The sequence below is a fragment of the Neofelis nebulosa genome, chromosome 3 (genome assembly GCF_028018385.1).
Source record: "Neofelis nebulosa isolate mNeoNeb1 chromosome 3, mNeoNeb1.pri, whole genome shotgun sequence".
Taxonomy (NCBI): Eukaryota; Metazoa; Chordata; class Mammalia; order Carnivora; family Felidae; genus Neofelis; species Neofelis nebulosa.
The window spans coordinates 206,344,709-206,371,104 of NC_080784.1; the positions used below are offsets into that span (position 1 = coordinate 206,344,709).

The 26,396-nt window shown below is 55.4% G+C and overlaps 2 protein-coding genes and 1 long non-coding RNA gene across 8 annotated transcripts in view; 2 read left to right on the forward strand and 1 right to left on the reverse strand.

The window, feature by feature from the left end:
• The first annotated feature begins 389 nt into the window (after nucleotides 1-389).
• On the forward strand, nucleotides 390-7,259 carry LOC131508108 (uncharacterized protein C11orf96-like). Its single transcript, XM_058723347.1, has 3 exons — nucleotides 390-400; nucleotides 4,426-5,032; nucleotides 6,957-7,259. The coding sequence occupies exons 1-3, from the start codon at nucleotides 390-392 to the stop codon at nucleotides 7,242-7,244; spliced, it is 906 nt and encodes a 301-aa protein (XP_058579330.1). The 3' UTR covers nucleotides 7,245-7,259.
• Nucleotides 7,260-11,960: 4,701 nt separating this feature from the next.
• Nucleotides 11,961-21,696, reverse strand: LOC131507913 (uncharacterized). 5 transcript variants are annotated; one of them, XR_009259816.1, is made up of 6 exons: nucleotides 21,377-21,696; nucleotides 20,875-20,991; nucleotides 19,452-19,628; nucleotides 18,662-19,410; nucleotides 18,432-18,556; nucleotides 11,961-12,981 (listed from the first exon to the last, which is right to left on the reverse strand). It is a non-coding gene; the product is annotated as an uncharacterized LOC131507913 (long non-coding RNA). The 5 variants fall into 5 exon arrangements; XR_009259813.1 differs by having other exon boundaries at nucleotides 18,432-19,410; XR_009259815.1 differs by having other exon boundaries at nucleotides 18,432-19,367; nucleotides 19,411-19,628.
• A 130-nt stretch (nucleotides 21,697-21,826) lies between these two features.
• LETM1 (leucine zipper and EF-hand containing transmembrane protein 1) overlaps nucleotides 21,827-26,396 on the forward strand; it is a 41,011-nt gene continuing 36,441 nt past the window's right edge. Inside the window, exon 1 of one of the 2 annotated variants that reach the window (XM_058723220.1) lies at nucleotides 21,827-22,134. In XM_058723220.1, the coding sequence (XP_058579203.1) occupies nucleotides 22,056-22,134 (79 nt within the window). In that variant the 5' untranslated portion in view covers nucleotides 21,827-22,055. The remainder of the gene's footprint in view (nucleotides 22,135-26,396) is intronic. The other variant, XM_058723219.1, reaches the window with a different exon arrangement.

Below are 26,396 nucleotides of genomic sequence, written 5' to 3' on the forward strand. Positions count from 1 at the left end.
AGCTGTCCCCACTTGTTAACGGAGTACTCAGCGGCACTGTTCGAGGACCAGAAGACAGGTCAGAAGGTCCTCCCCCTGAAAAAGTCACGACCTAGAAAAGAGGAAGGGACGGGAGCCCACACAATGTGCTGTCATGACAGGGCCTAGCATTCACAAAGTGATGACAAACTTGGGAGCAAAAAAGCCAAACAACAAAGACCCTGTATCTAGTGCTGTGGGTGCTGGGTGGGCAGCACCAGAGGCAACAGGTCACCAGAGCTGCAGCACCAGGACAGTGAGGTCTTGGAGCAGCCAACAGAGATGCTGGACAAACACACAGGGGCCACACGCTCTGCTCAAGACCCATGGCCTCCTCTATGGGGCAAACAGGAAAAGCGCCAGGGATACTCATGGCTGGCAGGTGAGATCAGAGCTCCTTTCTGCAGGGAACAGAGATCAGAAACTAGGCCCAACTTCCCTCTCACGAGTACACAGGGAGATAAAAATGGTGCCCCAGCCACCAGATTTTTCAAGTTATGAATACTGGAGTCACCTGGACCAAATCTGTCCCCTGAATTTGAGCCCTATGCTGTGCCCCAGCCCATCAATCCCACTTCAGCCCCCTTTCTTGTATCTGCCCGCTCTTCCCACCCCTACCTCCGGGGCCTTGGAGAGCCACAATTCTCTAGCACTGGTTCGTGAGCCTCCTCTCTGACATCTGTCACCTGCCCATGGCCCTCCTCTGCCTTCCCAACCGCACAGCAGGGCAAGCATACTCACAGCACTTCTGAGACTGTATACACTAAAAATCAAAGAACTGAGAGTCCATTCATTCAAATAATCACGGAGCAACTGATGGTCACTTGGGCACCACCCTAGGCACTTGGGGGTATGAGAGTAATCAAAGCCAGGATAGAACAAGTCCCCACCCTACAGACATGTCAATGGAGCCAGGCAGATGGACAGATCAGTAAAACACAGTGTCAGGGGATAAGTGCCAAGGAGGAAAGGCTAAGGCAGACGGGTAGTGCCAGGGTCTTTTAAGTCAGCGGTCAGGGAAGGTGCCTGGGAAGAGGTCTCAGCAAAGACCTAAAGGCAGGCAAGGAGCTAGCCGTGCAGGTGTTCAGGGCAGAGCGTTCTGGGCAGAAGAAACAGCAAATGCAACTACCTGAGGCCACGCGTGGCCGCGGTCCTTGCGATGGGCCAAAGAGCAGTGGGAACGGAGAGTGGGCGAAGGTGGGCGAAGCACAAAGCACTCCCGGCATAATTACGAGGGCCTCTCAAAACAGGCAGAGACTTGGGTGGCCCTGGGGGACTGCGGTCCAAGCAGAGAGTTGAGCGAGAGGTAAGAAAAGCCAACGGTGCCCACGTGCGCACTAGGGGGTGTGTAGGCAGGGAGGTGGCAAGCACTGACCATGCAGATGCCCAAGGGAATGGGCCGCAGGACGAGACAAGTGCAGCACAAGCTGAGGGGCCAGGGACACTGTCTCGAACCCTAAGGCAATGGAGATCCTTGAAAAGTGGGGCCTCGCGTGATCACACGTGCACTTTTCACAGTCGAGGCAGGGTGTGGGGAGCTGACTGGAGGCAGTAAAACTGGAGTCAGAAACACGCTTTCTGATCCGTTGGCCTCCAGCATACAGCAGCAGAAACACATGAAACGTTACCAGAAACACGAAGGTGCTGCTGATATAAATATATCCTTTGACAGCATAACAAACAATTCACACCATCGACTCTTTCCATGACAACCCAGTCAGCTTCAACGCGAGGTCCCAATTCCTTCCAGAAGTAAAGAGTGTTCCCTGTACACCTGCTAGGAAACTCTCACTACTGGGAGCTTTAAGCTACAGGCCAACACTCAGCTTAACCAAGACTTTGCAATGTCTGTGCCTCTACGTTTTGTTGAAACCGTTTAAGTATCAGAGAAGTAAGTGCTTTGAAGACGCTTATGTGGCCACTTGCTTGTTGGAAGGCAGACTCAAGGACAAAACAACTTTGTGGTCCATCTTCAGTTTTTTTAACTTGCAATCCAAACTTCATCGAACCAATCAACTCCTTCAGGAGCTATATTGCAACCGATAGACAAATGAAAATGCTGACAAGTCCCTGGGGCAACCAACTTAAGTCTCTTTCTCCCCAAAGGGCTTAGTATAAATAACCATGCCTGGAAAAGAAATTAACAAATCATACAGGGGGTGCCTGGGTGGCTGAGTAGGTTATTCGTGGGACTCTACATTTCAGCTCAGGTCGTGATCTCACGGGCATGAGATTGAGCCCTGCATCTATCTGGCTCAGCACGGAGCCTGCTGAGGATCCTCTCTCTCTCCCTCTCTCTGCCCCCCCCCTCGCATGCTCACTCTCAAAAAAAAAAAAAAAAAAAAAAAAAAAATCACATAAAGACTGTGTGTAAAGTAAGAGCCTCAGCCTCCCTCCATTCACCTCTTGTTTCTCACCTCTTGTTCTGTATTTGCCCCGCAAGACAAACAGGTACAGTCAACACATCACTGCTTGCTTCATCTTGGTGGTAGATACAGGCCTACTACTCGTTACACTTACACGCTCGCAGTGTCTCATAATCAACTTTTATTTAACATTCAAGTTAGCTATGATGAGAGAAGGAGACAGCCCTGCCTGGCAAACACGGTCTCGGCTCCCCGACCGAAGCCGGGCGACCCTGGGCCAGCCGCTTACGTTCCATACTCAGCTTCTTCCAGAGGATCCCTCTCTGCGCCAACGAGACTTACAGAAAATAGAGGCAAACGGGTCAGGTGCTGACTTTAAAATGGGCTATTTGTTTATCCTAAGTCGTATGCCCCTATATTCAGCATTCACTGAGTTCTTGTCGTGAGGAGGCACCCCAGAGCCTGTGCCGCCCAAGGCCGGGAGAGCCCTATCTTCAAGAGCTAGGCCAGGAGGGGGGAAAGGCCACAGCCGGCCACTGGAAGGCCGGGTACTCCGCGCTCCAGCAGGAAGGACAAGCAGTGCCCCTGGTCCAACAGCAGCCTGCGCAAAGGCCTGGAGCCAGGGCAGGGCACCGCATATTTGGGGAACAAAGACACACTTGCTGGAGTCCAGCAAAAGAGGAGAGTGAGGCTCAGGCAGCTGAGACGCTAACCCGAAACTGCTCACGTTCTGTCACCAAGCCAGAACCACAGCAAAAGTGTGTACCAGGACAGGGGAGCGTAAAGCTTAAACCTCCAGTTCCCACTGGCTAAGGAAAGTGCTTGCTTAGAAAGGTTATGTGTCCAGAATAAAAAGGGCAGAGCAAAACAAACCTAGACGGCAAACCTCAGCATCATCTTAGCACCTTTTATCCGGGCTGTGTCTCACGAGGCACACCTTTTATGGGTGTTTTCCATCGTCTGCCAGCACCTCTGAGTCTATCCCACCTACTCTTACACCCGAGCGTCAAACCATAAAAAGGAAGTAACTAATTACTTGACACTCTGCCGTAGGAGTTGGGACTTTTCAAAGTTGGGACTCCTTGTAGGAGAAAGGGGCATCCAAACAGGTGGAAGGCTAGACCCACTCCTCCTTAACCAGAGCCGCGGAGCCTCTCATTTCTGGCGTCGAATTCCCACAGTTCCTCACGGGGCTCCTCACATTAAAGCGCTACCGTTTTAAGAGTTCCATATGAATCACGTGCATAAAAACCCTAAGCCTAGTTGCCACACCTGGTGGCCTGTTTATTGTTTCCACAAATCGCAGGTCGGTTTACTTTGCGTAAGAATAAAATTGTCTCTCAAGCTTCAGTTACTTATCCGAAACTCTTACACAAGAAAGTTTACAGCTGGAATCAGAAGCCAGTCTGACCCGCAGTCATGTAGTCGCAGGGAGGATTTTTGTGCAGAAGAGATCAGAGCTCTCCGCAAAAGCTCTCACCAACTCACAACCACGCAGCACGCCCTCTCTTTACCAACCATCAGCCCCAAACTGAAGGCTGCCGGGCGTCTGAGAAAATGGAAGAAAAGAAAAGGAAATGACTCAAAGTAATCATGCTTAAGGCATGAGTCCCCTTCACTTCCAGTCGGTAGTTTAGATTTGAACTATGGACGGTTGTGGGGTAAGAGCACACAAGGCAAGGGTTGTGCGCACAGGGCGGGTTTCCTCCGTCTTGCCGTTTGCAGCTGTACTTTTAAGCACTGTGGTTCTCACACTTAAACAGACACCGAGGGCATTTAAAGCATTTGAAAAAAGAAGAGGTAGGGTCCTAGCTGCGTGAATGGGACGGCTTCTTAACATCCTGACAACCTTATTTTAAAATACACGAAACACAATGTAACCGGTGCGCGGGGTACCTACGTGAGCTCCTGAAGTTGTTCAGTGATCAAGGAAGCTCGGGGTTTAACTCATATAAAAGTCAAGGCCCCCAAAACCTAAGCGTGGGTTGTCAGCGCCCAAGCCTCGCGCTCACGCCCTACCACAGCGGCGTGTTCCTCGCAGGCTCACGCTCACGCTCTCACTCTCGCACCCGGAGCCCCCACTCGTCTGCTGCACCAGCGTGCGGCCCGGCGGAAGGGCAGCCGCGATACTAAGTTTCCACCTGGATGTCAAACCTGGGGCGGCTCCGGCCCCCCGGGCACAGCGGGAGAGAGGACTGACGCCGCGGGCCCGCGACCTTTCCACCCAGACTCAAGACCAGCATTTTTTAAACGCCGAGATTTTCAACCGCCCTTCTCGCGAGTGGGGCCGCGGCAGCCGTGCGGTCGGCGGCCGGGCTTCCGCGCGTCCCGAGACCCCCGGGGGGCTCCCGGTCCGCGCCGGGTGGGGGGTGGGGGGAGAGGGGGCCGGCGCGGCGCGCGCCGACAGCCCCGGGCGGGGTCCCCGCGACTCCACCTGCCAAGGCCCGGCCCGGCTCCGGGGCGCCCGCGCTGACCAACGGCCGGCGCCCGCGAGTGTCACCCGCGGACCGTCCGCAGACAAAAAGCGCCTCCCCGCCGGCCCGGCGCGCCCCTCCCACCGCCGGCCGGGCCCCGCGCCTCACAAAGGCCGGCCCGGCCCGCTCGGCGCCGCCGCGAACAAAGGCCGCCCGGCCCGCAGGCCGGCACAGGTGCAGCCGCCGGCGGCCGGGCCCAACATGGCCGCGGCCGCCCTCCGCCCGGCCCCGTTAGCCGCGGCCGCCCCCGCCCCGCCGGCCGGCCTGCTCCTCCCGGCCCCTCAGCCCCGGCCCCGCGGCCCCCGCGCCCCCGGACCCCTCAGCCCCTCGGGGCCCGCGGCGGCGGCGGCGGTTGAGCCGGCGGCTCCAGTGACCTGTTGTGCGTCGCATCCTCCGGCGGCGGCGGCTCTCCCGGCGCGGCGGCTCCGGCGGCGGCGGCGGCGGCGGGCCGGGGAGGGGGCCGGGGCCGCGGGGGAGGGAGGGCCGAGGGAGGGGAGGGGGCGGCGGCGGCGGCGGGCGCAGCGCGGCCAGGCCGAGGCTCTCCGCGCGCGGCGCCGACCCCGCCCCCGCGCCTCCCGCCCGCCGCCGCCGCCGCCGGGCCGCCGCCGCCTCGCAGAAGCCGCGGGAAAGTGCGCGCCGCTGATTGGCTGCCGCGCTCGCGGGGCTGCGGCCGGACTTTTCAAATCCGCGCCGGGCGGGGCGCGCGGGCGGGCGGGGCGCGGGGGCGGGCGGGGACGGGGAGGGGGGGAGGGGAGCGGGGGGGGGGGCGCGCGCGGGGGGCGGGGACCGGGCGGGAGGGGGGAGGGGGCGCGCGGGGGGCCGGGGCCGCGGGACCCCGCGAGCCGCCTCAGAGCAGCGCGGAGCGCGCGTCCCGCTCCCGCTACTCGGCCGGGCGCGCGCCAGGCGGCGGCTAAACCCAAAGCCCGGAGCCGGGAGCCCGAGGCCGGAGCCAGCGGGCGCCGGGTGACGTCACGGCCGCGCGCCCAATCGCGGCCCGCGAGCGGGCCCCGCGCGATCGCGGCCCCTGCCGGGGGCGCGCGGCGGTGGATCTGGGACGTCGGGCAGCCGCGCGCGTCCTCCTCTCAGCACGAGCCACTCGGGCTGCGGTGCGGTGGCCGGTGCGCGCGGCACCGCGGGGCCAGCCCGCGGGGCCTGCCAGCCCGGCACCCAGGTGGTCACCCACGCCCCTACCTCGGGGGCGGGAAGAAGGCGCCCGGGACAGGAAGCGCGGTGGCGCGGGGAAGGCGGAGGTCAAGTTCCAACTGCCCCTCCACACACACACACACACACACACACACACACACACACACACACACACACACGCCTGCGCTCCTGGAGCCTACGCTACAGACTTGGCTTCCGATGGTCCCAAACAATGGGAGGGAGCGTGGAGGACAGGCCGGAGAAGGATTGGCCCGCACGCTGGTGTCGGAGTCTTCCTGCAGAGTATCTGCAGGGCGTGGATTCAGCGGTTCCCCACCCCGTCCCCAGTCTCAAGTCTAGCCTGGAGCTGGGTGGAGTGGGGGATCTGTGGTCAGAGTGAGGACTCGGTCCCTGGAACTGCTGGGCGATGTGCCATTCCAATGAGGCTGCAGCGGGGCAGGGCGGCTTAGGAATGCCAGCCTGTGGTCAGAGCACAGCTTTGAGAAGATCACTCTGGCTGTGGTAAGGACAGGGGGCGGTATGGTGGACACGACGACGTGCCGCTCAGGTCCCCTTTCAAGCAGGGTCTTCCTGTTCAGCCTCCAGCCGCCACGTTCTACGGGGTTGGCCTCAGCTGCAAAGAGCCATCTCACCACAGGTCTCCTTCCCCGAGCAGCCGCGTCCCGTGTCTGAGGGCCTGGGGATACAAAGGCTGTCCATACAGTTCCGCCAATGTAGGACCCTGGTAGGAAACTCTGCGTTAGACGTGGGCACTTCAGAGTCCCCACCCTGACCGGCTCCAAGCTGCTTCCCACCAGAGCAGGGACTGGCATAGGGCAAGCCAGGGCAGGGATGAGACCCTCCCCAGTGTCACAAGTGAAAGGAATTAGGGAATTGCTCACGCTTCCAGCCAAAAGGTATACATGAGGTCCTAATGTGTGCTGTGTCCTTGCAGGGTGCTGGAGATCCCGAGATAACTGAAGAGACCCCCCCCAGCAGTCACTGCCAGACTCCACCGGAGCTCCTGGCGAGATGTCCAGCTGGGCGGTGGCTCATTCATGCTCCCATTTGGCCTTGGTATCTGTCCGGCTGTGGGGAGAATAGGTGTCCTTGTCCTTTCTGGGGGCCCAGGATCCCTCTGGGGAACAAACCTGAAAACTGTCTTATAAATCTCGTAGTACAAGACAGATACCACCATCTCTCATTTGATTTCACAGATTTGGAATTAAAGCTCCTCTCCTGAGGAAAAAAAAATGCATTTAGAATAGTGCGATCAATATGCAAATTTATTCAAAACATGCAAGTGTGTGTTTAGATTCTCTTGAAGAAAGTGATTTGGGGCTGGCTGGTCTTTTCCCGCCCAGTGCAGTCCTCCCTGGGCCCAGCCTGGCTGACTCAAGGAGGTCCTGAGCCCTTTTCAGCAAGCCTGACCAGCAGGACAGCCCCCCAGCCCTGCACACTCCAGGGGTCTCGCCCTGTGGAGACCATATTTCCGATGGCTGAGTCTCCCTCAGTGTGAAAAAGAGGCTCTCAGAAGACTAAGGACACCCCCCATGCACAGATGGACTGCTGGGTGAAGAGGCCTTCGTGTGCGGGTACATCTGTGCCCCCCACAGGTGTTCACGTGTGAGGCTTCCACAGGTAGGCAGTCGTCCCTGGGGTGGCTATTTCAGTGCGTACAGAGCTTGGCAATTCTGAGAGCCTGGGTAGTTCCGTGCGGGACAGGCTGAGAAAACATGTTCCTGGAAAACAGGCCCCAGGCGTGCGGGGGAGCGCCATGAGAGGCACAGCCCCAAGCCCGGTGGGCCCAGAGGGATCCCAGACACACAGGGACGGCAGCAGCTGGGGCGGGGTCTCAAAGAGACTCCTGTCATTTCTCTGGACAAAAACTCCTCCGTACTCAGAGGCAGGCAATTAACAGATGATGGAGCGAGCGCTGCCCCGCTCTGGCCTGGTGGGGTTCGGCTGCCCTCCATCTCAGCTCCCACAGCACCCCTCCCACCTTCTTAGGCAAGGCCAGCTGGGCAAGGCCTTTAGAACCAGAGGACTCCAGGCCTGCCTGCTGGCAGCAGCAGACAGAACAAGGGCTCAAGAGGAGCGGGGAGTCCCCTGAACACGAGGTCTGCTGCTGTGCTCCTCTAGCTGCCTGCCTTCCACTAGCCGCCTACTCTGGGCATGCGGCTCCAGGAGGCACACTGCAGTCTCCCTCTTGTTTCCAGTGCGGCCGTGGCTGAAGCACTCTCTGCCTCCCTGCTTCTCCCCACCACAGGCCCTGCAGCTCACCGCCTGACCTCCCCGGAAGAGCTGCTGCCAAAAGCAGGGCCCAGGCCCCTGAGCCCAAGGAGCCCCATCCCCTGCCAGGGCCAGGGTCCCTGAGGGGCCAGGCTCATCGCTGTTTCCATGGGGATGTGTGCACTCTGACCCCAGCCTTTCTCCATCCCTGGCCAAATAAAGAGGGCTTCCAAGTGGAAACTGGCAGTCTTAAGCCACCCCTCCTCCCATGCCCCAGGTGGCCCCTGCCTCCAAGGAGGGGAAGGAATAGAGGCCCTTCCCCCAGCCCAGGCAGAGTGGGGGGGGGCCTCCCCGCACCCCACCTTCCCAGCAGCCCCTTCCCAGCCCTGCCCACTCGCTACACTCTCCAGACTTGAAAATTTGCCTTTTCTGAGGTCTGGCTCTGCCTGTGCTCCCACCTGGCCCGAGGGCCACTTCAGTCTGCTGGGACAGCCACCAGGAGCCAGCAGGCAGCACTGCAAGGCTCCTCAGGGCCACAGTGGCTAACCCTCTGTTGCATGGGGGTCGCTGTCAGGCAGGGAAGATAGACATGTGGACTGAAGCCTGGCTGAGGAGTCTCCCATCCAAGTCCTGGCTAAGAGGCCTGAGCAGGAGGTTTGTCCACCCTCTCTCCTTCCACCTTGGGGCTGACCCCCCCAGAGCCTCCCAGAGGCCTGAAGCACCTGTCTTCAGAGTCTCAGTGGTCACCTCCAAGAGCAAACCAAAGCCCAAGGCCAGAGTCCGGTCCTGGAGGCAAACACAGACCCTCCTGCCCCCAAAAGCCGCTTCCTGGAGACCCCACCTAGCATTCCCCCACACCCTCCAGGGACTCCACTTCCTATGTCCCTTCTAATCCAGCCTCTCTCCAGTAGGAGGCAGCCTTGGCCCCCTCCAGTCCATGCTCTGCATTCAACCAGGAGAATGTTTCTTTTGTGTGTTTTTTTAATGTTTATTTTATTTTTGAGAGAGAGAGAGAATGTGAGCAGGGGAGGGACAGAGAGAGAGGGAGACAGGATCCCAAGCAGGCTCCAGGCTCTGAGCTGTCAGCACAGAGCCTGCCACAGAGCTCGAACCCATGAGCCATGAGATCATGACTAAGCCGAAGTCGGAAGCTCAACTGAGTTACCCAGGCGCCCCTCTTTTTCTTTTTTAAGTTTTATTTATTTTGAGATAGAGCATGCGCATGAGTGGGGGAGGGGCGGAAAGAGAATCCCAAGCAGGCTCCCCACCGTCAGTACAGAGCAGGGAATTTTTCTAAACCACAAAACTGACCATGTCAGCCAACTGTTTAAAATCCTGCTTGACTCCTTGGGGCGCCAGGTGGCTCAGTCAGTTAAGCGTCTGTCTTCGGCTCGGGTCAAGATCTCAAGGTTGGTGAGTCTGAGCCCCACATTGGGCTCTCTGCTGTCAGTGCAGAGCCCACTTCAGATCTTCTGTCTCCCTTTCTCTGCCCTTCCTCTGCCTTGCACATGCACTCTCTCTCTGTCTCGAAAATAAACATTAACAAAATAAAAAATAAATAAAAATAAAATCCTGCTATGACTTCTCCGTGTCCTTCACACAAAACCCACTCCTCAACCAGTGTTGGACTTTCAAGAGTGGGAAGGACACTGCCTGTGCCTCTCCAGCCCAGCTCTCTCCCCAGAGCTCCAGTGTCTGAAGCTGACTCCCTCCCTGCTGGATGTCACCCCTTGGACAGCCACACCCACCCACCCTTGTTGGATGTCAAATTGAACTTCTTCTCCCCCTGCCCGCACATCAGATCTGAGCTGGGAGACTACTTTCTCCAGAAGCCTTCCTTGACTCCTCCCAGGCTGGCTGAGTCCCTCTGGAAGGTACACACAACTCTGTGTTTATCTCCAGGTGGCACTGCTGCCTGGATCTGGATGGCCAGTCTCCTAGTCCTGGTTGCACTTTAACAGGTAGTTTAGGGCCCCACTGAAGTGCCATCAAACAACACAGTTACTGTTTCACAGTTGTGGAGTCCAGAAGCCTGAAGCTGGGGCACATGTAGGGCCATGCTCCCTCTGAGGCTCTCAGGGGGCATCTTTCCTGGTCCCTTCCCAGCTTCTGGTGATGATGGGCAGTACTTGGTGTCCCTAGGCTTGCCTTGGCATCGGGCCACTCCTGGGCTCTGTCTTCACACAGCCTCCCTCTTGTGTGTCCACCTGTCTGTTTTATCTTCCTTTTTTTTTTTTTTTTTAAAGATTGTTGAAGGAGAAAGAGAGAGAGAGCGAGCTTGCACACAAGCCGGAAAGGGGCAGAAAGACAAGGAGTGAGAGAATTCCAAGCAGGCTCTGCCTGATGTGGAGTCTGATCACACAGACAGCAAGATCATGACCTGAGCCAGAATCGAAAGTCGGTTGCTTAATGGACTGAGCCACCCAGGCATCCCCCTTTTTTTTTTTTCTCAAAGACTTTTTTTGAGTAATCTCTATACCCAAAGTTGGGACTCCCAACTCATAACCCCAACCAAGAATCTCATGCTCCACCAACTGGGCCTGCCAGGTACCCCTATTTTCTCTTAAGGACGCCAGTCATTGGATTAGGGCCCCCCTAAGAACTTCATCCTTATTTGATTGCATCTGCAAAGGCCCTATTTCCAAATAAAGTCGCATTCACAGGCAGGGGGGGTTAGGACTTGGACATATCTTTGGGCGGACACCGTTCAACCCACGTCTCTCTCACTAGCTGTACGACCTTGGGCAGGGTGTGAGGCTTCCGTGTGCACAGCGGGGCAGTAGGGCAGCGCCCGTGGGGAGCGGCTGGCAGGAAGCAATGGCCGCGTGAGGTCAGAGCCCGCCTCCCTGAGGGCACATGCTCCCATTTGCCCGGCGGCCTTCCCTCGAGGAAGCGCGGGGCACGACCGGCTGGGGGGGGGGGCGGGGGGATGGCGCGGGCAGCCGCGCCGTGGGGGTGGGCACCGAGGGGGGCGGGTGTAGCCCGGCAGGCAAGTTCGCGCGATCCGGCCGCGGGATAGAGAGGCGGCCGCCGGGCGACCCCAGAGGTTAGGGACCTGCCCCAGCCGGGGACGCGGGGCTGCCTCCGCCCTGGCCCCGCCCCACAAGCCCCGCCCGGCCCATTGGCCACGCGCCTCGAGGCCCCGCCCGCCGCTCCGGCCCCGCCCGCTCCCCGCTCCTGGGGCGCTTCTTCCTGCCTCCGACCTCCCGTGGCCCGGCTGCCGGCGGGTTGGGTCTCTGCAGCCACGGCGGAGGGAAGGAAGCGATGCCGCAGCACCGAGGACAGTGATGAGAGGAGGGGCCACCTACGCCATGCCGCGCCGTCCCTCCGGCGGCCCCCGCACCCTCGTCCTCCGCGGGGACTGCCCCAGGTCGAGGACCACTCGGGTCAGGGCTGCGGCCAGCGCTGCCCACTCATTCAGGCTTTTGCTAAAGTAGCGCTTCTTTTTCTAATTATGAAGATTGCAGGAATTCAAAACCCAAAACAACAAAGAGAAGAACATGAAAGGTCTTCCCAAGCCCTGGGCCTGCCGGGAATTGTAAGCACTGGTAACAGCTTGGGGGACGCTTTGGACCACGGCTGTTCTGGACTAGCGACCGGCTTCACCAGCCTGAGTTGGGGGCTGACCGGAGACAGCAGGAGCGGCCATTCAGAGCCAGCCTGCTGGGAAGCCACACGGGACACAGAGCCTGGCCTCTCTCCCTCACTCCTGTACCAGCCAGATGGATCATTTAACATTTTTTATTGCAATAATGTCACATTTACAGGAAAGATGCACAGATGACACAGAGCTCCCCCCACCCATTTCCTTTAATGTCCACACCTTACATTTCCGTGGTAGCTTTATCACAACTAAGAAACCAACGTCAGTCCACTACCACTAACTAAATTCTAGGCTTGATTCAGAGCTCACCAGGTTGCCCACAAATGTAGAAAGAGCTTGGCTTTGAAAAAAACAAATTTGATTGAGGCTTCTGTATGGGCTATTGGAGAGAATCCTGTGCCAGACTGGCCCTCCACTGTAACCAATCATTAACATGGACAAAACAGATGAGGCAGCCCTTCTCAGGTGTGAAAAACAGGAAATGCAGGACTGCAATCCCCGGGGAAGGGAAATTCCCGAGGTCCACCTTGCCCACCCCAGCTTGCTACTGTGGCAGTCTCCCACCCTGGCGTCCAGCCAGGCCACCCCGTATTACTGAGCTGAGGACGCAGTGGTGCTGCTGGAATCCGTGGAGAGGGGAGTCTCAGAGTTCCCACTGTCCTTGGCTGAGGACGGGGCTGCACGGATGGTGAGGCCTCCAGGCTTGCCAGAGAACAACTGTCGTGGGAGCTCTGGGCCCGCTGGAGTGGACACCTCGTCCAAGCCCACGAACGTCTCTGGCGCATGGCAGAAACACCGGGATCCATGCCCCGGGAACTTGTCTATTCTTGATTGTCATGTGTCACGTTGCCCCAAAACTTAATGGTTGAAAACAACAGTAGACATTGGTTATCACGTGCGGTTTCTTTGGTGGGGAATTCAGGGTGGGTAAGCCAGCTTTGGGGAGGCAGGTGGGCTACCAAGATGGCTGACTCGGGTGTTTCTGGCTATTGGCAGGCAGCCTCCGTTCCACCCCGCAGGGGCCTCTCCACAAGCTGCTCCAGTGTCCTCCCAACACAGGGCTGGCGTCCCCTGGAGTGGGAATCCGCAGGAAAGAAGGCGCAAGCTGCAGAGCTCTGAGTGATCTGGCCTCGGAAAGCGCACACTGTCGTCGTCAAAAGAAGATAACAGAATCTAGAGACTATACCGTATTATCCACAACAACCAATGAACGATAAAGTCACTCAGCATGCAAAGAAAACAGGAGATGTGGCTATTATCAAGGAGAAAAAAAGACAATCGACAGAAGTCAACCCTGAGCCCCATTTTAGGTTTGACAGAGAAAAACTTTAAGGCAGTTGTTTTAAGATACTCAATAATTAAAGGAAAGTATGGCCTAATGAATGAAGAGAAATCTCAATAGAAAATAGAAGCTGTTAAAAAGTACCAAATAAAAATCCTACAAATGACAAAAAAAAATCACCATATGGGCTTCACAGCAGACTGAAGCTGATAGAAGAGTGAATTTTTTTTTTTTTTTTTTTTTTTCAACATTTTTTATTTTTGGGACAGAGAGAGACAGAGCATGAACGGGGGAGGGGCAGAGAGAGAGGGAGACACAGAATCGGAAACAGGCTCCAGGCTCCGAGCCATCAGCCCAGAGCCTGACGCGGGGCTCGAACTCACGGACCGCGAGATCGTGACCTGGCTGAAGTCGGACGCTTAACCGACTGCGCCACCCAGGCGCCCCAAGAAGAGTGAATTTAAAGACAAAGGGTCATTATCCAATCTGAAGAAGAGGAAAATGTTGAAGAACATGAGCAAGCCGTCTCAGGCACCTGCTGGACAATATTAAAGGGTTAACATATGTGTGTTAGAACCTGAGAAGGAGATGGGGTGCCTGGGTGGCTCAGTCGGTTAAGCACCCGACTTTGGCTCAGGTCATGATCTCTCGGTTTGAGTTCGAGCCCCGTGTCAGGCTCTGTGGTGACAGCCTGGAGCCTGCTTCGGATTCTGTGTCTCCTTCTCTCTCTTCCCCTCCCCCACTTGCGCTCTGTCTCTCTCTCTCTCTTAAAAAATCAACAAACATGGGGCGCCTGGGTGGCTCAGTCAGTCAAGTGTCCGACTTCAGCTCAGGTCATGATCTCACGGTCCGTGAGTTCGAGCCCCGCATCGGGCTCTGTGCTGATGCTGGCTCCGAGCCTGGAGCCTGCTTCCGATTCTGTGTCTCCCTCTCTCTCTGCCCCTCCCCCATTTGTGCTCTGTCTCTCTCTGTCTCAAAAATAAATAAAAAAAATTTAAAAAAAATTTTTAATCAACAAACATTAAAAAAAAAAAAAACTTCATAAAAAACAAAAAGAACCTGAGAGGGAGAGAAAGGTAGGACTGACACAGGAAAAAAAAAAAAAACAAACAGTTGTCAAAATAATGGCGAAACTTCCAAAGTTGACAAAAACATTGACTTACATATCCAAGAAGCTCAGCAAACCCCAAGCAGCCCTGCTGGAGTGCAAGCACACATAGGCACTTCCTGCTCAATCCGGAAGGGCCCGCAGCATGGAGAGAGTCAGGGGCCCTAAACAACCGCAATCCAAATAGCCCACTCTATGAACTTTCCCCAAAAAGGAAAGAGCTATGTGAATGCACTGACTTGCCAGAGGCTCATGGAGGTTAGTGGCAGGGGGACTGTGCCTCAGTTCAGAATGGTTAGTGGTCCGGGGAACAGCGGCCAATGAGAGAGAAGGGAAGAGAAGAGAGTCCAGGGGCACCTGGCTGGCTCAGTCGGTAGGAGCATGTGACTCTTGATCCCAGGGTTGTGACTTCAAGCCCCACGTTGGGCATGGAGACTAATTAACTTTTAAAAAGAGAGAGAGAGAGAGAGAGAGTCCAGAAACAGACCTTCCTGGTAGAACTTTGATATAGGACTATCCAATAAGAAGGCCTGAGAAAGGACTGTGTTATCTACAAGTAAAAAATGAACATGGGCTCGCATCTCACACTACATACAGAAATTCCTGGAAACTCCAGATGGGTCAAGGAATAACGAAAGAAAATCTTTAAGGGGTGCCTGGGTGGCACAGGTGGTTCAGCATCTGACTTCGACTCAGGTCATAATCTCACGGTTTGTGGATTCAAGCCCCACATCGGGCTCTCTGCAGCCAGCACAGAGCCTGCTTGAGAACCTCTCTCCCCCTCTCTATGCCCCTCTCCTGCGCTCTCTCTCTCTCAAAAATAAATAACCATTAAAAAAAACACACACACACACATCCAAACAGACTTGAAGAAGAAGAAACTGGAGGTCTGACAGCACCATATACCAAGACAGGTTATAAGGCTACTAGAGTAACTAAAACCACTTGGTATTGGCTCAAGTGTAGCAAAAACAACAAGCAACAGAATAGGGTCCCAACGGGCTACCTGCTGGCTAACAGACGTGCCACGGTTGCATCAGGGGTATGTTAGTTGTTTGCTTCTGTAACAAGTTCTCACAGACTGAGTGGCTTAGCACAACACAAACCGATCGTCTCCAAGTTCTGTGGGTCAGAGATCTGATGCAGGTCTCGCTGGGCTGATGACCACATGTCATCAGGGCCACATTCCTTTCTGGAGGCTCCAGGAGAGAACCCATGTTCTCACCTTTGCCAGCTTGCGAAGGCTGCTCGCATTCCCTGGCTCAAGGCCCTTCCTTCACCTTCGAGGCCAGCAAAGGCTGCATCATTCCGACCTCTTCCTCTGTATCAGATCTCCCTCTACCCTTCACCCCTGCCTCTGTCATCCATTTCTAAGGATGCTTACGATGACATTGGCCTAGCTGCCTATTCCGGAATAATATCCCATCTCCAGATCCTTAATACAATTATCTCTGCAAAATCCCTTTTTCCATGTAAAGCAACATATTCCCAAATTCTGGGATTACGATGGGACACGGACATCTTCCGTAGCTGTGATTCCGTCTACTGAATAAATGGTGCTTGATCTACTTTGTACCCATAGGGAAAAGTAATCCTGATGCCTGCTTTACAGTATACAAGACAAACACCAATTTTAAATAATCATAAGCCTACATGTGAAATACAGAACAATTACGTTTCTAAATAAATTTTTTTTTCAACGTTTTTTATTTATTTTTGGGACAGAGAGAGACAGAGCATGAACGGGGGAGGGGCAGAGAGAGAGGGAGACACAGAATCGGAAACAGGCTCCAGGCTCCGAGCTATCAGCCCAGAGCCTGACGCGGGGCTCGAACTCACGGACCGCGAGATCGTGACCTGGCTGAAGTTGGACGCCCAACCGACTGCGCCACCCAGGCGCCCCGGCCTTACGTTTCTAGAACAAAACATAAAAGAATGTCCTCATGACCTTGGGGTAGCAAAAATTTCTTCAACTCACCAAAAAAGAGATTAAATCATTAAAATCAAGAATGATTTCTCAAAGACACCATTAAGAGTTGAAAAGGTAATCTACTGAAAGGAAGAACATGCTTGCAATACATACATCTAAGGACTCATATCCAGAATACACCAAGAACTCTTACAAATCAATAAGAAAAAGGCAGATGACTGAATGGAGACGTTGACAAAGAACTAGCCTTACTTACATAGACACTTCCCAAAATAGCAAGTCCAAATGGTCAAGGGTAAATGAGAGGACGCCTCAAAATTTTCAGTCATGCAAAGGAATGCAAAATGAAAGCACAATGTGCCTCCAGAATAATTATAGTCATAGTCACAACAGAACTGAGGGTCAGTGAGGGTATGGAGCGGCTGCATCCCTCCTGCTCTGCTGATGGCGGGCTAAGCCGAAAGGACCCCTTTGGAAACCATTTGTCAGTCCCTATGAACATTGAATTTAAGTACACCCCTGACCAGCAATTCTCCTATCAAAGCTGTATGTATGTGCAAAAAAGGCACATGTGAGAACATTAATAGCAATGTTGTTCACACTGGCCAAAAGCTGAGGGCCCATCAACCCTCCCAGCACTGAAAAATCAGCTGTGGTATACTCATTAAAACACGTAATGGGATACTGTGTATCCCATTGAAAAATTCCCGATTGCATATACCAATGAAAAATAACGAATGTGACTCACAACAGTGCTGATGAGTTTGATAGACATAGCGTTAAATGAAAGTAGCCAGATTTAAAAAGCATCCACCACAGTTGACTCTTGAACAGGGGCACCAACCCCTCCACCCTTGTGTACTGGAAAATCCACGTATAACTTTTGACTCCCCCCAAACTTAATTATTAATAGTCTACCGCTGACCAGAAGCCTTACCAATAACAAAAATGGTCGACTAAGGCATATTCTGGGGGCGCCTGGGTGGCTCAGTCGGTTAAGTGAGAGTCTGACTCTTGATTTTGGCTCAGATCATGATCCCAGGGTCATGGGATCAAAGCCACATCGGGCTCTATAGAGTGTGGAGCCTGCTTGGGATTCTCTCCCTCTCCCTCTGCCTCTCTCCCCCACTTGTGCTCTCTCTAATTTTCTTAAGTTTATTTATTTGAGAGAGAGAGAAGCAAGGGAGGGGCAGAGAGAGAGAGAGAGAGAGAGAGAGAGAGGGAGAGGGGGAGAGAGAGAATCCCGAGCAGGCTCCACAGTATCATCGAGGCAGAGGAGCTCAACGTGGGGCTCGAACTTGTGAACCTCAAGATCATGACCTGAGCCGAAACCAAGAGTCAGTTGCTTAACAGACTGAGCCACCCAGATACCCCACTCTAAAATAAATTAAAAAGAGGGGCGCATGGGTGGCTCAGTCGGTTAAGTGTCCGACTTTGGCCCAGGTCATGATCTCAGGGTTTGTGAGTTTGAGCCCCATGTTGGTCTCTGTGCTGACAGCTCAGAAACTGGAGCCTGCTTTGGATTCTGTGTCTCCCTACCTCTCTGCCCCTCCCCCACTCACGCTCTGTCGTGCTCTCTCTCTCTCTCACAAGTAAATGAACATTAAAAAAAATTTTACAAAAAATGATCCAGGGGCACCCGGGTGCCTCAGTTGGTTAAGCGTCCAACTTTGGCTCCGGTCATGATCTCACAGTTCATGAGCTCAAGCCCCTCTAACAGCTCAGTGCCTGGAGCCTGCTTTGGATTCTGTGTCTCCTTCTCTGCTCCTCCCCTACTCGGCGCTCTGTCTCTGTCTCTTAAAAATAAATAAATGTAAAAAAAATTTTTTTTAATAAATTAAAAACCAACAAACACAAAACAGGCCAAAGTGGTTTTGAGGCAGCAGTTAGAGTGGAAGGTGGTGTCTGAGAAGGGGTGACAACAGAGGGGGCATGAGAAGCTTCTGGAGCGCTGGCGGCCTTCTGCCTTGATGGGAGAGGGGCAGCATGAGTGTGCGCACAACAGGGAAACGCTTCAGACTGTTCGCTTAGGACTTGACCACTTCACTCTACATACATAGGTATGTACACTTTACATACGAGTAAAATTTAAAGTTCATTTTAAAGTTAAAACCTTTCATTTTAAAAGTTTACAAAAATGTACATTTGCATCACATTGACTCAGCAATCTAGCTTTTAGGGATTTTTCCTTGAATCCATTATGATTAAATTCACCTTTATACACAGAAACCCCTTCAAATAACAGTGACTGAGAAAAGATAGATGTTTTCTCACTTTTAAGTCAAACAAGTCCAAGGTTGGCAGTCCAGGGTCCTTTCTTTCCATTCCATCACCCTCAGTGCTTTGCAGGCAGAAGGAAGAAGGGTCAAGGGAGGCCGGTGAACGGAGAACCCAACATTCTGTTACAGAGACAGGGAGAGAACGGGCGTGGCCGTGGGCTCTGTCTCAGCCCCACAGACACCATTCTTGAGTACTCACGACCCAAATGAATATCTCTTCCATACCCGAGCCCAGGCCACTGCCCCAGTCATGCAGGTTGTTCTGACAGGTGAGAGGGGGCTGGAGGCCAGCGCCCACCCCTTCTGCTGCGTGTGCCCGGTGAGACTGCTTTCAGTCGGAGGAAGGCATGCCTTTCCCCATGGCACTCAAAGGCGTCCTGGCTCTTCTACCCAAGGACATTGGCCTCCAGCCTCACTTGAGGCTCTTCTCCCGGGCTCACTTCCTAGCCCCTGCCGTGGCCAATAAATGTGGGCCACCCACCACCCACTGTGAGCACCCCCCTCTTGCTCTGGTACCTGAGTCCAAACCCTCTTCAGGATGAGCAGCCTCCACAGGCCAGTGGTCCTGCCACTTCCCACCGTCTGGCACTGCTCCCAGCTCTTCCACCCTCCCCCCACCCCCCGCCCCAGTTTAAATTTCCCAGTCAAGCCTTATGGCCACTCTTCTGCACACATCTTTACTCCACTGTCCCTCTCCTCCTTTGTCACGCTTCTGGGCAAAACTCCAACCCCGTCAAATCCAACTTCACCTGCTCTGAGCCTGATCGTGGCTGCAGTACGGCACATAGCAGGGTCTTTCTCTGATCCCTGATCTGTCTCCTAACCCGCCTCCCTAACCTGCCTCATGACCCGCCCCCCATTCCCAACCTGCCTCCTAATCAGATGTCTAACATGACCCAAACACACACATCCCTAATCTTGCCCCCCTAACCTGCCTCCTAACCAGATGTCTAACATGACCCCCCATCCCTAACCTGCCTCCCTAACCACATGTCTAACATGACCTCCCCCCCACCCCTAACCTGACTCCTGGCCTCACCCCTAGCTAGATTCTCTGACCTCCCTAGCTGGGACACCTGTGCTGCCTGAATATTCCACCCTGTTTCTCTGAAGTCTTGTCACTTATGTAAACGTGGAGCGACTATGGAAAGTTGTGTTCAACTTGTGGGGAGCACAGGGAAAATCAAAAGGGCTGTAAAAAAAGAGAAGAAGGAAAGAAAAGAGTGAAAAGGGTCCATGATACAAAACCAGACCTTCTGTGCCAGGATTCTGTGCACTTGGACCTGCTGCATGAGGGGCAGGGCAGGAAGGCAGCTGTTCATACGGCTTAAAGGGTATGAACGGCAAGCTGGCAGGATGCCAGATTTCTACTTCTTTTTTTTAAAAAAAATTATTATTATTTTGTTAAACAAGCTCTATGCCCAACATGGGGCTTGAACTCATGATCCTGCGATCAAGAGGCACAGGCGCCCCTCCACTTGTTTCTTTGTACATGCTCCTTACCTAACTAGAAAACCCAAAGTTTAAAGTTACTCTTGAAAAAATGAATTTCTCTAGGGGTATCTGGGTGGCTCAGCTGGTTGAGCATCTGACTCTTGGTTCTGGCTCAGGTCATGATCTCGTGGTTTCCTGGGTTCATACCCCACCTCAGGCTCTGTGCCGACAGTGCAGAACCTGCTTAGGATTCTCTCTCCCTTTCTCTCTGCCCCTCCCCTGCTCATGCTGTCTCTCTCTCAAAAATAAATAAACCTTAAAAAATTAATTTATCTAAAACTCTATCCTGGCAGAGCTGTAGAAAGCATCCCAGATGGTGTTCAGAAGCGTCCACCCCCACCCCCTCAACATTCCCTCAGTGGACACCCTATTTTTGGCTTCTCCCTCTCATGCAACCTGGCTAGGCCAGAGGTGAAACATCCCAAGGGGAAGTGAACGATGTTGCCACATTTCCTCACACCAGTCCCTCAACCCCTGGGGCAATACTGAGGCAAGTGGGGCTTTCCCCCCATTCACTGTCCTTCAGAGTCCCATGGACTTCTCATTCCCCCTGTGGGGACTGCCTCCTTGCCCCTTAATGGCTTTGGAACAGAGCCTTCGGGAGCTGAGGGCCAACGCCAGCTACCAGCACTAACACAAGCTTTCTCCTGCACTTGCGGCTTTGAAAGACCAGTTCTGTCTGGTCCTGAACACCTATTTGCCAGGACTCAGACCTGACCCTGGGTAGGGGGACAACGATTGCCCTTCCTTATCCCATCCTTGCCTCCTGGGGAATGTATAGAAAAGAAGCCTGGCTTTATGGTATTTTTGGCTTTGGAGGCTTCAGTTTCAGGAATCCATGTGCTTAGATTAACTGCAGTTGAAGTCTCAGTGCCCAGTGCCAAAGCAAGCACCGCCTATCATCTCCCAAGTGCCCTGTACTACCTAGCTCCGTTTTCTCCCACCTGAGATGGGGACTGCAGACCCATCCCAGTCCAGCGTCAGGCAGTTCTGGTGCAGGAAAACCACTTCAGGCGGGCTATTTCTTCCTGACGGTGAGGGCTGAGTGCTGGAGGAGCCTCCTAGGGAGAACGCCATTCAGCCAAATTCAGTCTCTTTAGAGTGGGGAGCCTGCTAAGACCAGGAGTTCCACATTCGCGCACCCCGGAGAACAGATTTGCACTGAGTACGCACTGCAGGACCTTCACCAAGCGGCACCCTGGGGTAACATTAGCGAAAAAGAGTCGGGCAGAAGAGGCCAGAAGGAGGGAAAACACCTTCCAAGCAAAAGGTCGGAGAGGAGCAAAGCATGGGAGAGCGGAAGCAGTGTGGCGCGTCCCGAGAAAGCGCCTGGTGCCACTGGGCTGGAGCGCAGGCTGGTGGGAGTGGCCTTCCGGGGAAGACCGTGTCCACTGGGCCCCAGGAGCTGGCCACCCCATTTCGCCCAGCCTGCCTTCCCTGCGTCACCTCATCCATCCCCGCACGACCTTCGCGGATAGGACACCGTCTTAGGAAAGGGGAGTGTGGGGCTCAAAGGTCCTGCACGGAGAGATCTGGGAGCAGGCGTTTGAGCGGTCAGCCGGGTGGGCCGGGCCGCGAGGTAGGGGCGCCGCCCTGGGCCGGATCCGAGACCGACCAAGGGTCAGCCATCCAAGCCGGGCTGTCAGCGCCCCTCCGGGGGGCCCTCCCCGAAGGCGTCCCCGCGGCCGTACGCCGAGCCACCGCCGCTCGGACGCGGAAGGGCCCAGCACGCGTGCGCAGCGGGCACGCCCGGCCGCGCGCCGGCTGCGCGCCGAGACCCAGAATGCCGCGCGCCCTCGGGGGCCGGCCGTCGCGGGGCATGCCGGGACCCGTAGTCCGCGGAGGCGCGGAACCGCCCCGCACCTGGCGGGCGGCGGGCGCCCGAGGGGCCCAATGGGAGCGGCGGCCCGGCCGCCCCGCCCCGCGCCGCCGGACGCTGTGCCGGGACATGGCTGCCGCCGGTGCCGGGTCGTTGAGCTGAGTGTCGGCCGCCGGGAGCCAACCGCCGCCCTCAACCGTCCGCGCGGGCGGGCCGAGGCGCCGGCGGGCCGGCGAGCAGTCGCGGCCGCCGCGGAGGACGGGGAGGCAGCAGCAGGAGGCCGGAGCGGCCGCCGCAGCCGGGCACATGGCGTCCATCTTACTGAGGAGCTGCCGCGGCCGGGGGCCCGTTCGCCTGCCGCCGCCCCGCGCCGCCGCCCCGAGGGGTAAGCAGCCGGCCGGGGCCGGGTGGGGGCTGGGAGCCGGGACAGCGCCGGGGCCGGCGGCGGCAGCGGCAGCGGCAGCGGCAGCGGCGGGGGTCCGGGGGCTGGGATGGGACCCGGGGGCCAGGGGCGTTAAGAGGGCCGGAGCAGGGGGGTCGGGGTGTCCCGGCCGAGGCCGAAACCGGCGGGCGGCAGAGGGCCTCGGGCCCAGCGGCCCCGCGACTCCCCGGCGCGAGGCGGCGCCCCGGTGGGGTGGGTGGGTCGGGGCGCTCGGGCGCGGCCTGGGGCTGGGCTCACGCCGGGCCGGGACTTGGGGCGGCCTCGCCCCTCCGCCCCGCCCCGACCAGCCGGTTGCCGGGGCCTGAGTGCCGCGTGCGGGGCGGCCCGGCGCGGGCGGCGGCCTGTGACTCACTCGCGCTGTGACCTTAGCCGCCCGGCTGCTGGCCGCTGCGTCCAGAACGGGTTTGGGAAAGTTTTTTGAAGGGAGCGCGCTGACGGCCAGCCCTGGGGCTGTCTGGGCACTCCTCTCGTGGTTAAGCTTGGTGGAACGTGGTATTCACTCACGAGGACAGTCGTGCCCTTGGGCCACGTTTAGGACTCTTCACATGAGACGGCCTGGGTCTGCCGCCTTGTGGGACATCCGTGGGACCGATATCCGTATAGGACTGTGGGGCATGTGTAGAGGGGCCCCAGGCCTTGCTGTGCATGGCCCCAGGCTGGCCCCTTTGTACCCCCAGGCTCTGTGACCCTAGCTGTCCACACAGATCACACCTAAGTCGGGGCTCTTAGGGGTTCACATGTCAGCGGCCCACACCCCCTTTCTGACTCTCTCCCCTTTGACATTAACCTTTCTGAGTTCCTTATTTGTAAGATTGGGACTTGCCCTACAAAATTTAGATTCAAGTAAAATAAATTTCAAGGTACTGTACAATTCACAAAAGCACTCCCAAGAAACACGATTCTTGTAATTTTTAAGTGATGGCTGGTTGGCTTCTTAGAACTTTGGAGCCATGGGAAGGGCATTGGGCCGCAAGAACTGACGGTGTGAATGGTCTAGGTGCCCAGTCAGCCTCCCATCTTACCACCTGCCCTCAGAGTTTTCCGTGTTTAGGATGGTAATGAAAATGGTTTGGCCACTTCACGGCTCTGTGGCATGTTCACAGTTTACAAGTTAGCGGAGTTTGTCCTGTGGTTGCATCGTTCTGGGACCACCGACGTTTCCTGTAGTTGGCACTGTTCTGTATTACACAGGAAGGGGCTGAGAGGGGGTCAGACCTCCGGGTTGCTGCGGGACCAACAGGGAATCCAGAGCCTGTGAGACCCAAGACTGGACCGTGGGGCGCAGTCCCAAACCCTCCGAAATGGCACTCCCAGCTGGGCACAGCAGTCCTTCTCTGGAGCACTTTTCCCCATCGTTAACTTCTTTTATCAGTATGGCTCGTTGTCGTAATTTGTAAACCAACTTTGAAGCATTATTATCGACTGAGGTCCTATACTGTATTCGGATTCCTTTCGTTGTGTTCCATACTTTCTTCTGATTTTTGTTTTGTGATTTACATACTCTATATTCTGCACATACTTTTCTATTTGTTGGAAACATTTCCTTTACTTCTTTAATTTGCACACATTTTACTCTGATGTCTTTCTTTGTCCCAGGATCTTACCCAGGACACCACATTACATGTAGTTGTTATCTCTCTTTATAGTCTTGGCTGTGACACGTTGCTCAGGCTTTCCTTGACAGTTCTGAGGACTGTTTAGATCTAGTGTAGAATGCCCCTCTATTGGGATTTGTTTGGCATTTTTTCTGTTTCTTTTTCTTTTTTTAGTTTTTAATTTTTCTTTTTTTCTTTTTGAGAGACAGAGTGTGAGTGGGAGAGGGGCAGAGAGAGAGGGAGACACAGAATCGGAAGCAGGCTCCAGGCCCCGAGCTGTCAGCACAGAGCCCGACGCGGGGCTCAAACCCACGGACCGTGAGATCATGACCTGAGCCGAAGTCGGCCGCTTAACCGACTGAGCCACCCAGGTGTCCCACGTTTGGCATTTTTTCATGGTTAGACTGGGGTTATGTGTTTTGGGGAGGAAGATCACAGGTGTGATGTCCTCATCACATCCTGTTTAGGATGCCTGCTAGCAAGATGAGTTTTGTAGTCAGTATTGACCTTGATCACTGGGCGGAGGTAGTATTTGTCAGATTTCTCCACAGTGGGGAGTTACTTTTCACCCCCTTTTTGTGCCATGCTTTGGAAGTTGCTGTGTGGGGCACATACTTGGGAGTGGGCTGGGGCCCTGTAGCGGGGGGACTGACCGGGTTTGCCACAGACTGGGTGAGAGCCGTGAGGTCTTGGCCTTTGGCGACTATCGAAACCGGGGAGGACTCGGGGAGGAGCAGGCCGGGGCAAGCCCTGGGTTCTCAGAGCTGTTGGATGGGAAGTGCTCAAGGGACCTCAGAGTCTCCTATGCTCACAGGTATTCCAATGCAGGGTGCCTGGGAAGGTGCTGGAGGGTGGGTAGGGAGGATCCTGCCTGGAGCAGCTGGTGGAGAGAACCCAGAGAGCCCTGTCTCCTGGAAACCAGGTGGAGAAAGGTGTGGGATATGATGAAATACATTTGGTCCGTGCCCTGTCCCTGTTCCCGGCAGAGCTCTTAGAACCTTTGATAGTTCTTTCAACAAAGGGGTGTTTTGTGTTATTTATAATGAGCCCCCTTTCTTCACACCTATGCTAACAAGGTACCTGAGATTAGAGGCTTGGCTCTTCCAGCCCAGCCCCGACCTTCAGAGATGGGAAGGGATCTGGGGATTGAGTTCAGGCACCAGAGGCCGAGGCTGTAGTCAGTCACGCCTAGGTAAGTGAGGATGACTCTTGACTAGGGAGGCTTGGGGAGCCTCGGAGTTGGTGGCTTCTGCAGATGCCGACCCCACAGGGACAGAGGCTCCTGCCCTTAGGAGTCTTGGAGACCTTCCTTGGGTACCTCACCGTCTGGCTGTTTTTCCTGTCCTGTCTAATAAACTCTAATAGTAGGCAGAACACTTTACTGAGTTCTGTGCTGTTCTGGAGAATTAACAAAACTGAAGGTGATCGTAAGAACCCCCAAATCTGTAGCTGGCAGATGTGTGGGTGGCCTGGGGACCCTGCTTGCAGCTGGTGTCCCTAGTGAAGCAGTCTTGTGCTGAGTGCTTAACCAGTGGGTTTGCATTAACTCCGGATAGAGTCAGAATTGAATGGTGGTTGGGGCGCCTGGGTGGCTCAGGTCATGATCTCACAGTTCATGAGTTCGAGCCCCGTGTCGGGATCTGTGCTGACAGCTCAGAGCCTCAAGCCTGTGTTGGATTCTGTGTCTCCCTTTCTCTGTGCCCCTCCCCTGCTCGTGCTCTGTCTCTCAAAAAATAAAATAAAACGTTAAAGGAAAAAAAAAAAAAGAATTGAATCATGGGTTGCCCAGTTGGTGCTGGAGAATGGGTTGTTGGGAAAAAAACAAAACAAAAGAAAAGGACTTCTAGAAGGAAAGAGTGGCCCACCATGAGCCATATCTCAAGAGTCCCCATCACCTCCAGGAATGGGGTTTCTCAGAGGGCCAGGGAAGCCTTCGGAGTGGGGAGACTGTGGGAAGGGACCAGGTGGGACTGGGATGCACAGTTCACACAATGTAGAGATGGGGGGTAGGCCAGCAGCTCTGGGAGCTGTGATGGCTTGTGTGCTTGCTGGAGGGGGGGGGGTGTGCAGGGGAGTGTGTAGGGCAGGGGTGTGTGGGGCAGCCCAGGATGGGAATGCAGGGGTGGGTGTCCAGGGTGGGGGAGTGTACAGGGCAGGGGGCTGGCCCAGGGAACAGGATATGGAGGGTGTGCAGGGCAGGGATGCAGAGAGCAGACCCAGGACAAGGGGTGGGGGGGTGTGCAGGGCAGGGGGCTGGTCCAGCGCAGGGGTGTGTGTGTGGGGGATGGTGTCCAGGGTGGGGGTGCAAGGGGGGGAGTGTGCAGGGCAGGGGGCTGGTCCAAGTCTGGGAGTCCTCTGTTTGGTCCTCAGCTAGAGTGAGAAAGACTTGGTGTGATTGGAAATGTGGTGTTTGAAATGGAAAACGTTACTTTATGAACCACAGTGACCACATGTGAGCCCAGACCCCAGCTTAAAACAAGGCTGTCACTCATACTACAAGGTCCTAAATTTAATGTTTGATGGGAATATGAGAGTTGCCTATGATGACATCGGGCTCCTTCTGAGTTACATAAAGTGACAAGTGGAAGTGTGTGTCTCCAGAGGATCCAC